Source organism: Drosophila melanogaster, chromosome 3R (genome assembly GCF_000001215.4).
Source record: "Drosophila melanogaster chromosome 3R".
Taxonomy (NCBI): domain Eukaryota; kingdom Metazoa; phylum Arthropoda; class Insecta; order Diptera; family Drosophilidae; genus Drosophila; species Drosophila melanogaster.
In genome coordinates, this window is record NT_033777.3 from 21,331,729 (window position 1) to 21,348,232 (window position 16,504).

The 16,504-nt window shown below is 42.7% G+C and overlaps 1 protein-coding gene across 4 annotated transcripts in view; it reads right to left on the minus strand.

Annotated features, from left to right (window-relative positions):
* Positions 1-16,504, minus strand: part of aus (argus) — a 31,302-nt gene that overhangs the window by 13,429 nt on the left and 1,369 nt on the right. For 2 of the 4 annotated variants that reach the window (NM_001300514.1, NM_001300512.1), the window contains 3 exon segments: positions 10,159-11,320; positions 5,949-6,096; positions 2,976-3,040 (listed from right to left, as the gene is read on the minus strand). In NM_001300514.1, coding sequence (NP_001287443.1) covers positions 2,976-3,040; positions 5,949-6,096; positions 10,159-11,320 — 1,375 coding nt within the window. 4 annotated transcript variants of the gene reach the window in all.

Genomic DNA, 16,504 nt, shown 5'->3' on the forward strand with positions numbered 1-16,504 from the left:
TAATTTGATTTCTATTGAGGCAAACAAATAATAAATAATGAATTTACATTTCTATGCGTGTCCGGGTGGATTGCGGCGTTGCCATGACGGATCTGGATCTGGATCTGAATCTCGTTTTCAGTTTGAATCTGTATCTGTATCTGAATCCGGCTAAGGGAGAGGTTAAGTGAGCATGTAAGAAGGTCGAGCGCCGGCGGTGGCGGTGCAAACTGCATTATGTGCCAATGAGATACTTTTATGCCGACTCTATTTTCTATTTTCCCCGGTAATTAGGTGCACTAGCAGCTCGCTATCTGATTAAGAACTAAGGGGATTACAGCAATTAACAGCGAGTTATGGATGCGAACAAAATGTTTGCAACTAGTATGAATGGATGGATGGGCACTTTCGCCAGGGATAATTGCTGCGAGTACTCCGAGTCCCGTCGGAATGAAGTGAAAACACTTTGACACTCGGTGTCAAGTTTCCAATTTCCATTTTCGACCTATAAATAAATCATGGGCGGGCGGCGGGTAAAGTTAAGTAAGTGGGTTGTGAATGTGATGCCAGATAAAGCGAAAAAATAGGATGAACAAACTTAAGCAATAATTCTTCGACAGCTCGCCAAAGTACTGGAACCTATTGGAAATTCAATACGCTCAACCGTCCGACATTTGAATGGGTTCGTTTTTGGAAAAACTGGTCCAAGACTTCAATACTCCGTATTGGTTCTGTTGGATCGTAGTGTTCGGGTCCGGTGTGCTTGGTCTTTGGTCTTTGGTCTTTGTCATGATTGGAGGTGAGATTTATTTACAGATGAGGTAGATGAGTCGCATCTCTGGGTCGCAACTAAATACAAGTTTGTTTTGTAAATACAGATGTGTGGGTGCTCATTTGGGGTTCGGATTGCTTTGTTTTGCTATACAGAACTATACAGATGGGAACAAACGCGAAACGAACTGTACAAAAACTTAGCTGCGGCTGGTAAAAATGTACAAAACTTCAAATATGCAAATTTCAAAACCAAAATCCAATCAAATTTCTCGTGTGTGTGCGTGTGTGTGTGCACACCTCAGTTTGTTATTATTCATCTCTCGATATTTGAATCAAATACACACTGGCACACACTCTCGCACACGTGTTTTAACTTTGAATTGCTCCAAATTGATTTGCAGTTTTAGTTTTGGCTTGGGTTTTAGTTTTGGTTTTGGTTTTAGTTTTAGTTTTAGTTTTAGGTTTTCGAGATATCTGTTGTTGGAGTGGTTGGAAATGTTGAAGTAAGGAAAATATACATATCATATAAATATTGAATAGAGTTTGCAAATATATATGGATATATATTTAGATATATGTAAATGTTTGGTAATAAAAAATGGTTGTGGAACAAACAATTTCATTTTTCAGTCTCATGTTTCTTTTTTTTTTTTTTGTTATTAATTTTTATATATTTACAATATTTTTTTCGCTTGTATTTGGGAATTATTTACAGTAAGTTGGAACTGAAAGAGCACAAACCGAAAAAGAAACTGAACGGAAATAGAGAAAAACAAAGGTTCTTAACTAAAACTGGTTATAGTTTCCTGTTTTGCTTTTTCCCTGCTTTTGATTCGCATGGGGTTCCGCCTTTTGGTTCCGATTAAATTGGATTTGGAATTAGAATTAAATACGGTCGCGCTGCTTTATTTTGTCTAAATGGTTTTCGTATTCAGAATCTACTGAGTGGAGTAGAGTAAGCCTAGCTGTTTTGTTTTGGCCCTCGGCTTTGGGTTCTGTTTTTGGTTCTGATTCTGGATCGGATTCAGTTTCAGTTTGGCTTTAATTGGTGGCTCTGTTGGGAGGGGTTAATCTGCTAATCCGCTAATACGCTTGCAAATCGCAACTAAGTAGCTTAATTGGATTGACACTAACATTGGGTATTGGTTAATATTTATAGTGGTAGCTTTCGGGATAAATTGCAACGTGTGTATGCTGAGGGAAATATACAATTCATTTTGGTTTTGTTATCGGTTTTCTAGGTGGTTATATATATATTTTTGTGGTTAGATATGTACTTCTTGTTGATTGATACATTGAGTGGTTATTCGTTGTTGATTGATTGCTTGATTGCTTGATTAAAGTGAGGTGAGTTCGAGATTTACAGAGAGAGAGAGGTAGAGAGAGGACCCTTGCCATGACAAAAGTAAACAAAGTTATTTTTATTCATTTGGTATGCAGAGTAATTGTTGTTTGAGACTATTTACAAGTTTGGTTTGGTTTGGTTTCATGTTTTTTTTTTTTTTTTTTTTTTGGTTTTGTTTTGTATAAGTAACAAAAAGTTGCATCAAAACTCATACGAGAACTGAAACCAAAACTAAAGTTACTTCGAACGAAAGAAAAAGAAGAACAACCGAATAGAACTAATCGGAAATACCGAAATAATTATTAAAAATCCTGCATTTGTTTCGTGTGTGTGTTTTCAAAAAGAGTTATAAAAATTGAGAACGTATTTTCATCTTTTTTCTTTCAATTTTTTTTCGTGTTTTTGATACTTGTTGCTTTTCAGTTGGTCATTGGAGAGAACGAAAAACTTTTGTATTCTCGTTTTGAGTGAAATGAAAATAGCGCTTAAATTATAAGGTTAGGTTAGTCATGTTGGTTAACTAAGGGAGCATTTTGAAATATGTAATAATAGGTTAAAATGATAACAGATAACTGGTATTTTGAGATAGCGAGTTAGGAGATAGAGTCTTGTATTTTCATTTAGTTTGCTTGCTTTTGCTTATAACTTATTTTAGAGAGAGAGATAGAGATATATAGAAAAATATAAAGTTAATGCTTACAATCATTCATATCGTCATTGGATCTCATTATGTACTGATCCGATGAAGATAGTCTTGAATGCCCGTTCGTATTGGGATGAGCTCCCCCCCTATGATCACTTTGTTTATTAGAGCTACGCATCGCCAGTGCAGATGGGTTCGACTGATGCATATACATACTATCACCTTCGCACTCACTTTCTTTATATTGGAGCACATTTTTATGCTTCTCATAGATAACCAGGCAACGATGACATCCTTTCCTAAAAGAGTTTTTGGTTGCAACGAAAAGTTTTGTATTCGGTATCGGTAGTTGGTATATATGATTCATTGTTTAACGTATATTCTATATGGTATATTGTATAAGGTATATGGTATATGGTTGTGTATATGCTATTATGGTTCTGTGGTTCAAAATACTCGAGTTTATTACTTCTTGTTGGATATTAGTATCAGTATTAGTATTGGTATTTCTTGGTTCGGTACTCGGTGGTGCGGGATGTGTTGGCTTGTTTTCGGGTTCTTGGCGCAAACGACAAATAAAGTGGTTGGTAACTAGGTCTAAGACTTTGACCGGGCATTCTGCAAGTCCCTCCGTGAGTTTGTCTGAATGGATGGATTCGGATATGGAGGTTCTTATATTTTGGGCGTAAACTGGGTGTTATAGCGAAACCCATTTGCCTAGTTTCGCATGTCGTTTTATTTACTGTTGCCGATTATGTTATAATCCCGAAAGTGTGTCCCAAAGTCGAAACAAGAACCTCCCTTTTAAGGATCATAAAGGAGTTACTTGTAACTTAATGTGTTTCGACTTTGCTTACGCTTTTGTTGGTCACTAGATTAAATGGCGATTACTAAGTTGATGTTATATTTCGAGTAGAAGTAATTAAATGATCATCGAAAGGAACTCAAAGGACGTACACTGAATAACGCAAGAAACTCACAAAATATATGTTGTTGAAAAGTGATGTAAAAATATTCTGAATACATATTTATTCGTACTGATAAGCAGATAACGTATCAAAATAAACAGTTTCATCTTGGGTTTGTTTGATATTTGATTGTGGTTGGGCTGAATGTGGGGGTTCTGTTGGATTCCTAGTTCGTAAGATACAATAGATGGGGCTCGGTTTTGGTTTCGATACATATGTATGTTAACGATATTTATTGGTATACGACAAAAACTTGTACAGAGCAAAATGAATGGAAGCCGGAGGAGAGGGCGTGGCAAAAAACGGATTAAATATGTATACAATACCCGCCCTCGCCTCCAGCAGCACAGCAAAAAGGCCAATACTATTTAAAGAGTAAATGTAAGGCAGCGGAAAAATCAAAAAACATTTTCACATTTCAGCTACAACGGAAAAACTTAGCTTAAAGGTAGGATTATTCATATGTTTATTAAGTATTCATAAGCATAAACATGGCAAAACAGAAAATTTTAAAATAAACTCCACTTGGGAAACTTAATGTTTTGCATTTTCTTTGTTTTTACTTTTTGGTACTGCTGATTCTTTCTCCCCCATTAAGGAAGCAGCTTAAAAGGGTTTTAATTGTCTTTCGCATTGCTCTTTACGGCTAAAAAACATTCGTACGAAAGAAAACAAAAGAGGAATTCCAGACCAAAGCGAAAGGAATGGCATGGAAATTCGCAGGACAAAAAGCAATTTTCCTTAAATGTCTTTGGTTTTCGTTTCGCATCGCATCGTATCGTATCATTTAAATGAAAAGCCATCGGAAAACGGGCAGCTACAAACAGAGCTGCTAAGTAGGAGAAATGCTTGAGTAACACAGATACAGAGTAGTCAAAAAGGCAGTTCTCTAAATTAAAAACACAATAAGGGGGCACGTAAAAAGTTTGATTTAGTTTTTAGCTTGTGCTACTGAGCATTTACAACACGATTGTGGGGAGGGGGGGTTAACAAACACAGGCACGGATCGGTTCTCTAAATCGATATATGCACGTACATACATATGTACATTTGTAGGTATATGGGAACTCTGAGATAGATGGGCTCTGGGTGGTTTTTGTCTTGGTACATGACTGCCTCTTGTCAAACATCCGAATTACGAGCAGCGCGTTGCCTCCAAGAAAGTGCCCGGCAACCGGAGCAGATGGAGTGCGGATGGATTGCGGAGGACATGGTGCGGCAAACAAAACTCGGCTCGACTCAAACCCGTTTCAAAGGCAAAAGTTAAGAGCAGCAGCTGGCAGGCGGCGGCAGTGGCAGCGGCAACATCAACAACAGCGGCAACGACAACGTTAGCGATAATGTTGACGACAGGTTTCCCTGCGACAGTGTGAGTGTGGAGTTACACTGGGGAAAAATCCCGCGACTTCAACTTCTTTTGAATCATTTGAGCTATATGCTGTATTTAGTTTTTCTTTGAACACAATAATATCAAGTATGAGTATGCAATGAGGAAAAGCATTAAAGTTTATCATATACATATATCGTTGAAAAATATTCTCACACAATCAAAATTCAAAGCAATTAAGCCAGAGAATGTCTGATGTGTGTACATATATAAGTATTTTATTAGTTAAAAAGAGTTTAAACTGGCTTTCAAATGACTATAGCTTCATAAGGTGATGAAAATACTACACACACTCTAGACCTAATCTATTTCCAATTGAGAAGAGTAGATGCCACTGATATTTTCTTCCGGTGTACCTCAGTTTAAGACGCCTCCTTGCCGCTGTCGATGCCGATGTCGCTCACCCCGTGCTGTTGTCTTTGGCCGGCACTCCACTCGGTCCGATGTGCTGCTGACTGGCTTCTTTTTAATGAGGTTAGTTTGGCGTTTTCCCGCCCGCGCGGAACGTCCACAGCCTTACCTTAACACATTTTACCGAGCACACACACCTTCTCCGTCAGAAATGAGAACTTATTCAATTATAGGCACTCCTCGACAAAGGGACCAACACAAAAAAACAAAAAAAACGTATGGACGGGTAAAGTAAACCAGAACATCTCATTTTCCTCTCGGCCTGTGCCAAAAACGTACGAAATGGTAGGTACAATGTTCGTTATATTTCGCCAGTCAATGGACCGAGTATCGGGTTGAGATGTTAGCATATTGTTAGCGGGGCGAAGCGGGACGCCAAAGGCCCCAACGTGGGCGGTGGGGGGCATTTTGGATTATCCCGGACGGAGAGTTGGTACTTACTCGTCGACAATCAGATATTTGTTACCATCGGAGGCCGCACACCTGCCGCGATAGCTGAACTGGGAGCCCTTGATGTGTATGGATTGCTGATAGCCGGACAGGAACCAGGAGCCCTCCCATCTCGCCGGAAATGTGCAATTTGTGGGCGCTGCAAGCCAAAAAACAGTAATAATTTATTAATAAACGACTTAACCATTAATGCATTAAGATATTATATTCCAATTGCCTCCCCGTGGACAGCAGCTATACATTCATGTACATATGTATTTGGTCGTATGGTTGATGTGGCCTCAATTGCGTTCATTGTTCATTTAAGAGCCGTATAAAAGAGCAACCGCAAACTTTCCCACTAAAGTGCGTTTCCAGGCATATTTATTTACGAGAGCCAGCGCACATAAAAGGCACTTGCTTATTGATAAATTTAGATTTCGGTTGGCCACTTTCTTCGACTGCCACTGCTAGTCTTCTAATTGTATTGTCAAGTTTCGGTGCCAAGATTTGTGGCTTTTTAATTTGTAAATTGTTTCAATTATTATTATGATTGTATTTAAGTGCGTGCGCATAAGGGCCGCAAATTTACGACCCGCTGTCAGGAGTGCGATATTCGGATACTTGGAAATTCGGTAGGGTATTCGGTCGTTTTAGGGGTGGGCAGGCGCATAAATAAGTTGAACAAGCCAGGCAACCAAAAACTGCTCGTAATAATAATAATGTCGCACACAGATACGCACACACACACACTCTCACAATCGCACAGTGGCAGCACAACTAGCGAAATGGCAATTGTGAATATTAAAAAAAAAAAAAAGAAACTAAACTGAACTGAACTGAAGGGCAAAGAGAAATGGGAAAGGCGAAGCCAAAGTATAGAGAAAGAAACGTAAACGGAAAGTTAGCTAACGGCATGCCACACTCGCACACACAGGCAATAAGTACTATATCCCATACAATGGGTATAGACCCGCACACGGATACATATAGAAAATGGTAAAACCACCCTCTGAGCCACACATATAGCTTAATGTTTGGGCACGATTGGCAGTGGAAGCGGCGGCAGTGGCAGCGGCAGCAGGGAGCTGCAAGTTGGGATAAGGGTGGTGGCCAGAACCGGGAAAAGGAAAGGGAACGGGAACGGGAACGGGAACAGGAGCAGGGACGGTGGCAGTAGCGGAGATGGAGATGCCAGTCCTGATGCCGATGGGCGGTGGGTGAGGCCAACTCGGAACTGGCAAGTCGCAGATGGAGATGGAGATGGTGCTGGAGGACGGTCCGAGTTCGGGCTACGCATTCAAATACAGAAAACTCGCAAGGAGAGACGAATGTGCGCACTCGAGCCAGAAACAGAAACACAACCCAAGGCACAGAGTCGATGTGCAGGCAAAAAAAAACACTAAGGAAGCAAATATAGCTAGATATTTTAATAAAAAATAACCTTCTGGATGTGGATGTTCCAACTCTACCTAACTGTTTGCATATTATCTTATAATTTCAATTAAAGTAAGCTTATGTTACTGCTGTTAAATTATTCTAACTATGTTCAAAAATCTTTATAAGCTTAAATCTATTAAAAATGGCCAATATATTAATCTTGGACCATTTAATTCTACTTTTGTTTTTTTTCAAATATTTTTCTACATTCTTTTCACGACATTTATTGTTAGCTGTTACCCATTTTTTTAAGTGCTGTAACTGCAAGAACTACAACGGCAGGGCAACACGGTGCCACACTCACACTCGCAGGCCGTACTTACAGCGATACACATTTTATTTTATTATTCCTTTCCTTTCTTTTATTCTACTTGTTCCTTGTTGATTCCACTTTTTCAGCTTTTTCTGCTTTTTGTTTTTACATTTGCGGCAAACAAAAGGTACTCATGCGCAGGATCAGCGCAGCGCTCTGAACTCTGAGCCCCAACTGAGCCGCTGCTCAGACCTCCGACTAAAGTCGAACATATATATCTGGCTATAGCCAGTCATACACTTACACAATATATGAGCGCTCGTGTATGTGTGTGTGTGTGTGTGTGCCGTCCAATGACTTGTGCTTTTTACGGGCCGCACTCGCATTCGCCTGGCTGTCATAATGCGGCCCATACGCACAGCGGGCTGCCTGTTGTGCGAAAAGTGTAGCATACTTTGCCGGGCAGCCACCGCCCCGAACGAAAGTCCGGAGCCACGGGGCTCCGGAACCGGGAGCGAACCCGGAACGTGGTCCCGAAAACGCAAAAAGCCGAAACTCGAAACTCGAAGCCCGAAAACCACCCCCCGCCGACGAATAATTGTTTCGCCAATTTCAAGTACCGTGAATAATATTCCAACATGATTCAATACTTTTGCCTGAGTGCCGCAGCGAGCTGGGCCATTGTTGCTGCCGCAGCAACGAGGCGTCGTTGCCCTCCGCCCTTAATTCGCTACCCCTGAAAAATATGCTGCAGGACAAGCTTAAGTAAATACAAGCTGAAAGCAAATATACGACATAGACCACGACCGACTGACTGACAAGCGTACAAATGCGTATAGACAGTTGAAATGACGGACGCGAAAAGCGGGCACGGGGCTTTTCAGATATATTTTCGGTGTGTTTTTCGTTTGGATTAGAGTGGCTCAGCAAGAAGCGCACGGAGTGGGGGGTTGGGGGTGGGGAATGAGGAAGCTTAGGCAACAACAAAGGGAAATGGGGAAATGGCAAAAGCACAAAATAAAATACATATGCTCAAAGAGTTGCTCCTCACAATGGATCCCCATAAAGCGACAGTAATCAGGTGCATTAATCAAAATAAATCTCGGGGATCTGTGACATCTGCAGAAGGTATCTGAGGCGACTTTTCCGACACATACACGTGCTAAACACGATGCAGGAGCTGGGAAAAGCGCCAAGGCAACAAAATCTCTCATTGGAAGTGCCTAGCTCTAAAATGTAATTTGATTTGCGTGAGATAAAAGGGTGTATGATGTAGATTTGTACAATATTCATTCTATTACAGCTGTCTTTATGGTATCGTTTTTTTTAAGGGATCTAAAGTCTTAAACTTCTGTAATGAAAGTAATAATTTCGAATCAGGATCGAAATTATCGGCCATTGCTTTTCCCACAGTATTCAATTAAGATTGACAGCGGGAATATTTAACACGATATTAATTATGCACCACTCCGTCATTTGTGGTTCCTGTTATGACAAGCAATTTCCTATCGCAGCAACGTGCACTTATCTTATCCATCCACGATGATCTATAATGACGACTTCAACGCGCTAACAACTCCTTAACCCAATTATGTTGCCCACACTTATGGGTGTGCGCAACTTGAAGAGCTCGTTCGTTGGGCGCTTGGGAAGAAGTGGTCGATGGGCTTAGGGATAGACCTACGGCTAGGGCAGGGGTACATTTAGGGGAGCCCAGGCACATTACTGGACCACCCCTATTGACTGGCAATACGCACCCCTAGCGAACAGACAAACACTTATTCCTGCTATCCGGCTATGTCGAGCTCAAAGAGCATGACGCTTCTGCCTGCGAGACTCATTTGCGTTTTTGGGCCTCGGTCTGGATGTAGAATATTGGACTTTCGCTTCGCAGAGGGACAGGGACAGCTGTGATGGCGTAGTCCGTGAGGGTGGCGGGGGTGATGGAGAATTAGGGGCGGGGCAACCAAAATGCTTTTGTCTAACTTGAGTGAATTATGGTCAGCGGTCGGTCGGTGGTCGGTGGTCGGCGGTTGCTGGCTGTTTGTTTCGGGCAATTTCCGTACAATTTGCCATTGCATGTTGCTGTTGCCGGAGCGGCTGTTGCTTGTTGTTTTCATTGTTTTTCTGCTCTGCTCTGTTATGTGCTATTTTTTTTTTTTTCGTTGTTTTTGTTTTTTTCTGGGTGAATTCGTTCACGGAGAAACAGTTGAAACGCATTATACCAACGCAGATCTGCGGTCACAAACTACTTATGGATTCAATTGAGCATGACCAAAAGAGGGGGTGGCCCTGGGTGTGGATGGGGCGACTCGAATGGGATGCGGGAGGAGGGAGAGGGATGAGCCGCCAGCTGTCGCTCTGTTGCGAGTACAAATTATGCCACAAAAATTAAATGAAATTGGGGTTTGGGGTAAGGATACTGGGGTCCTGGGGCCAAAGTTGCTGCGGCACTTTCTTGGCGCGCCAAGTGAAATTATAAATTCTTATCATAGCGCTACTTATCGACGGGGGCTCGCCGCTACTCACCATCTTGTCGACCGCCCCAGCCGCTGACGGACGTGGCCAAGAGCAGCATTAGCAGCGGTCGCAGCCAACTTTTTGTCGACGTCATGGCGCAGCTCCTGCTCCTTGCTGTTTTCGTTGTCGTCCCCGCTGGGAAGCTGGATTCGTGGGTGTGGGTGTGGGTGCGGATGAGTGTGGGGGTGTTGTTTCCGTTGCCCGGCAGCAGATGCTGCCACAAGAACATCAGCCACGTAATGCCGGAAAGTTCCGCGGCCTCGCCCCGCCGATCCAGACTAATATCACCGTTATAGTTAAAGCACCTACATTCATCATTCTCATTCTCTTCATCATGCGGCAATGCAGCACCAGTTGTGCCCCTTGCCGTTGTTTTTGTCGTTGTTTGCGAATTGTGAGCGGTTGTCGTAACCACTGCTCCTGCTCCCGATGCTCCATCTATTGTTGCTGGGCTAGTGCTGATGCTGGTGCTTTTGCTTGTGCTGATTGGATTTACCTGGGCCAGCGACGCCGCAGACGCATGACTTGGTCCTTCGCGCCGGATTCGCTCACGTCGCCAGCATCGCTTGCCGCATTCCAAGACGCCGCCTTCTGCGTCCACTGCCGCCACCACATCCCCGCTAGCAACAGTGGGCATAACTAATTGCGACGTCTGCCGGAGATCGGTGCAGCTATGCCCCGCTGCGGCCACGGGTAACTGAATACCCGGCAGCAGGAATTCACCAGACCACGAGGAGGACATTGTTGCCGCTGCGGGTCCTGTTGTGGTGATGATGCTTGCCGTTGCAGTTGTTGTTCCTCCTGCTCCTGCTGCTCCTACTGCCGCCGTTGCTGGTGTCAACGTCGCCGCTGAAGCATGTTTATCATAATTTTTATGTTCCCAGCCGGGCGGACAACAGCAGCTGCTGTCCCGGCAACTCCCGCTGCCAGGGCTCAAAGTCTGACTTCGACTCCGAGTCGTGGTGCCGGCCGCAGGCACATGCTTACATGGATAGCAGAAAGGCGGTAAATAGATTAACGACGTTATTCCTGCTCTCGTCTTGGATGTGGACGTGGAGCTGCTGGCGTTGGAGCTGGAGCTGGAGCTAAAGCTCGCCGTCCTCAGTGCCGCCTGCATTGGTTGCTGATGTGGCTGCTGATGCTGCTGCTGATGCTGCTGCTGCTGCGTGTCCTGTGGGGACGGAGACAAGAGTGGAATATTTTATTATTATAAAGCACAAACAAGCTGGCTGAGCCAAGTAAATATGATATAAGGTGGTGGCGAATTTGAATTTAAAATAAAGCTTCACCCCAGCACTGGCGTACACAAATAATCCCACAAGATTCATTGTTCGGCCTTCCAACACGCACCAAAACAGTTGCTCGTATACATATAAATAAAACTTCCTCGGCGGCGCATTAAAAAGCAATAAAAATAAATATGGGCGCTGGGAAACCGACACTGCAATCGAAATAAAACTTCCAACGATTCGTAAATCAAAAATCACGCGCTATAAAAAAATTAGGCCCCAATTTATACGCATCGATTTATGTGTGTTCCCAAGAATGTCTGCATCGCCCCCATTGCCAGCATTTCCTCCGTTATAATCTTTTCCTGCATTTAGCGCCTCCAGCATGGGGAAACTCTACTAGAGAAAAACCACTTGAGGAGGTTTCGGATTTTCGGATTCTTGGCATGTGCGTGGAGACCTTCAGTTCGGTACTGTAATCCCCATATCGCATGCATGCTTTGCTAGAAAGATGATTATTTTTCCATTGATGGAAACTTAATTGGTTCGGAATGATGGTCAGAGCAAAACTCTTTTGACAAATTTCAATTCATCAATTTGATTGGCACTGCAGAAGTCTATTCGGGTTATTTTTTAGTTAATTTAGTTTCGTTTGTTTTCAAAGAATGGGAATGCGAGTAATTTGTTCAAGATAACTTAAATAGCTTTATTGTTTTTACTGAACCTTTCTACAAGATGTTATAGACTGCATTAAACAACCTTTGTATTTTCTTGAATATAATCATGTATATTTCTTCCTTACGTGTGTGATTTTACCTACTTCCGTACCTTACAAAATCGATTATAAGAGAGTACACCTAGGTTCCTCACTTCATGAAAGCTACATTCACATAACTTGAGTAGGCTGGAGGAATGAAAAGCTTTTCCCAGCTACCGCTACTACCAAGTCGCCAGGCTATGTGTCATTTATTATGTCATAAAGGTTTTTAGAAATTCAGCATGCTCGAAAGAATCTAAATCAAAATGGGGGGATTCCCCGGAACGAACACCAAGCCGGCGGACCAGCTTGTGAGGCATAATGCAATTTTGATGTTGTGTAAGCGCTGCTCTTAGCCCATCATCTATGCTAATTAAGTTAATTAAAAAGTACCAGCAAAGTATTTGCACTTGGCCAACTTCACGTCATAATCAAAGTGAAGGCGGCGGCGCATCGAATGGAAAATGAAGCCCAAGTCATGTCAAATGCTCTTAAAAAGCCAGAGCATCCCCTTCCTCCAGAGATGCTGGATATGAAGATGACGATGACGAGGGAAACGGAGGTGGAGATGGAGATGGAGGTGAAGCTGTTGCCAGAGATGACTATGTTGCCATCCACAGATTGGAGTGTCTTTATTTAAAAATGAAGAGACCTGAGACCAAAAAAACGGGGCCAATTATAAGCTTCGTCATTAATTTGAATAAAATTAATTCTCCCAAACACACACACATAAAGCGAATGAAAATGCCACAAAAGAAATGTGCCACAAGAAGACAAATATGTCCAAAACGGAAAATAACGTTGGGTGGGAGGGGGTGTTTGGTGGCAGAATGACAGCAGACGGTGGCAAATAAAACATTTAGGCGGAATTATAATTTTACTTTGCTTATTTATAATTTACGTTTAAAATGTGAAACACCTGACAGCTAAAGAGAATTTATGTTTGCATGTTTTCCATTAATTTATTTTTCCGAGGCGCACCCCTCCCAAGGAAACTGCCAAGACCCACAGCTCCAGCCTCGAAGTGCACGAAAATGCACAGCAGGAGGGTGCTCCAGCGGGCAGGAGGCATCGAGAGGAGCCAGAAGACGGGCACATTTCGCTATCACGTTTGGACTATAAAACAGGCCACACAGCCAAGCCCCAGTCCCCAAAACACACTGATGATGTTGTTGATGACGTGGAGCGCCGTTGCATAGCTCCGCCGAAAATGGCAAACGGGCAACCCAAGACACTGGTCCCGACCAGAAAGCAGGAGCTCCACACTCGAAAAAACAAGACACTCGAAATAGGTGCTATTGCGAACACTTTATCTATTCACTAGATAGAAATGAGTTTACCATATGTGGCGCCCGCGTACAGGGAACAAAACGCGGTATCGAAGTTTTGCAGCGAGTGTGACTAAATTCTGGCACTTGCAGATTACTTGCACTTGAAATCAAATATTTTGCAAATTCAATATGTTCAAATAAGGAAATTTACTATTTTCTCGAGTGTATCCCTGGCACAGACACAAAGACAGAAGAAGACGGAGACGTCCCGACGCAGTGCAAAAACTTGTCAAGTAAATATAAACGAAATGTGTGGCACGGCACCCGGCCGGGTCCGTTTCGTTCCGTTCCGCCTCTACTTGCTTTATTTTATTCCCATTTTATTATTATTTTCACCAGGCCAAAAGACGCAGACGCTATAGCAGCAGAAGCAGAAGCAGAAGCAGCAGCAGCACACATAAAAAATATTTTTATGCAACATTTTTATGATTTCCGTCTGGTTGCGACAGCGGCATGGGCACAAAGAGAGACTGGCGAGGCACACAGGCCGCCCCGATTCCGATTCCGATTGCGATTGCCATGGTCCAAGCCATCTCCTTCACCTGGTTTCAATTAAAAGACACTTTTCTTTTATGTGACGGCTTATTTCTCATTACGTTTGCCATGCTCTTTGTTTTCTTGTTGTTCTCATTGGGAACTGGTTCTAGGATGCCGGGCGATGTCGAACCCGAATCCGAATCCGAATCGGAATTGAAATTGGAAAACTGCGTCTGGGGTTGCCTGCTGGTGTTGACGGTCGTTCAAAGTTTTCCAGAGGGGCGAGTGCGAATGTGAATGGAATGGAATGGATGCGTTCGCTCCCTTGTCTCACTTCATCAATCATTAATTTCGTTTATTTTTAGTGAAAATAATCACTTTGGGCAACATATGTGACCGAGCAGCGATTCGCATGTGTTTGCCGGGTGCGAATGGGCTGGGATGAGGTGGATTTTGGCCGGGAGTTGATTGTGGAGCTTGACAAAGAGTTTGAAAGATGCGCATGGTCCAAAAACCAGATACACCTCCTTGCAATTATCAAATGGACTCTGTACCCTTAGCGGTTGCGTGATGCCCTCTCCTTTTCGGTTAGGTTAATGTGTATGAAATGACTTTATTGGTTTTTCAGGTGGCCTGGTCGTCTGGCCCTGGGTAAATGATGGCCTTGGCTCATGCCACGGTCTATTATGGACACATGTGTCCTGGACTTCTAAGGGTCCTAAGGGTGGGCGTTGGGAGTTAAGTGCGACTTAGATGGGATAATAACACAGGCATATTCTTAACCCCACGTGGGCTTCTATAAGGGGAGCTAAACAATTAAGCAGAACACACTTTGCACTAATTGATCGATAATGCCAGAATTCTTATTTAACTACTCGTTAGGGAAATAATCCAGTCTCCAGTAGTCTATTAGTTTGTTCCAATGCCGCCATTAATTATCAAAAATAACCAAATGTTAAACATATAAATCAGTCAAGTCCCCTATTTTTGACATAAGAAGGCTTTTACAGTAAGACCTTTTTATTCGAGTTAATCGTCAGTCAGGACGGGAAACAGACTCTATTTAAAAGGTAAATACTTTATTGTGTAATTCCAACTCGATCTACACAGCTTATAATATATGCACTTTTGAGTTATCTGGATGCATACAACCCGAATAAAATAATGTTCCGATTCAATGCAGTTATCTTATTTAGATATAATATACCTGAAAATGAGATTAGAAAAGACGCTCTGTTTGCTCGCCGCATTTTATCTCGATGATCAATGTTCAAATGTGCCCAGTTCCTACCCAAGATAATTGGAGCAGATGTTAGTAGTAGGTGTGAGTACATATTTATGACACTTTTATCGTTGCTTTACCCCTGTTTAGGTGACACATCTGCTTTGTCGCAAACCCCAACAGCTACATACCTTTCACAACTTATCGTCCGTTTGTCAACTTTCGCACAAAGCTTCCTGCGAAATACGTAAATCCTTATTCAACCGAATGACTCAGAGGCATTTCTTATCTCGCCCCAGAGCAACGAACTGAGCAATAAATATAAATAGAGAATTTTCACATCGGGCAAACAACTACCCAGCTACCCAACTACCCATTCCAAACCCACACGCACCTCGAGCTGAATTAATCAACAACTCCGGAGTTGCGTCCCGTTCCGTCCCGGAGTAATTCCCCTAATGCAATACATTTCCGCCGTGCTGCGGGCTGCTCAATCGGCATTCTGGTATCTGATATCTGGAAAAGCCATGCATGTAATGTACATCGGCACCAACATGATTTTTATCTAAATGTCGATAGCATAAATATGACGGCTGGTCAGGGAAAAAGGTGCACGGGTGTGGGGCTAGTGCAATTGCAGTGCGCACCTCATTGAACTTTTCAGACAAACACAATTTGTCCGATAAGGAAAAAAAGCGTCTACACGACACCCGCAAAGGGGCGGCCAGCCAAAGGGGGCGGGGCGGTCGAACGGCGCGCGCACTAATGGCCACCATTAATAATTGAAAAACTGAAACAGTCGAGCATGTGAGCAACTGAAGGATGATGGCGCTACGTGGGGGGTGTGCCGAGGGGACGAGCGGAGGGGGACATCGGATGAGGTTGGGTCGCCAGTTTTAGGGGTTGGGGTGACAAAAATCTATAACCAAAAAAGTTATGAATAAGCGAGCGAGTGGAGAGCAACGACGGCGAGTCGGTGCACTGAGAAAAACCCAATCTTAAAGGTCCATACAGAATATTCGCAGATAAGATCTTAAGCACAATAAAATCCAAAGTGAAGTTGTAAAATAATAAATATGACAAGTTATTTTCAGTAAAGTTGTAATAGTGCATAGTATGAAATGCAGTCGCATAAAATATTTAAAAACCAGTAGCCAGAAAGGGGAGATATGAAACGTTGTAAAAATCAAGGAGCTAGCATTTCATGTTGCCTCTTAGAGGAAATTGTAAAGGTCATTAGTAATACTCAAATTAAGTAAATTTCAACGATAAATTTTCACACAAAAAACCTCTTTGGTTTTGAAAAAACTGATACTGAATAAGAAACCATTGAATTGAT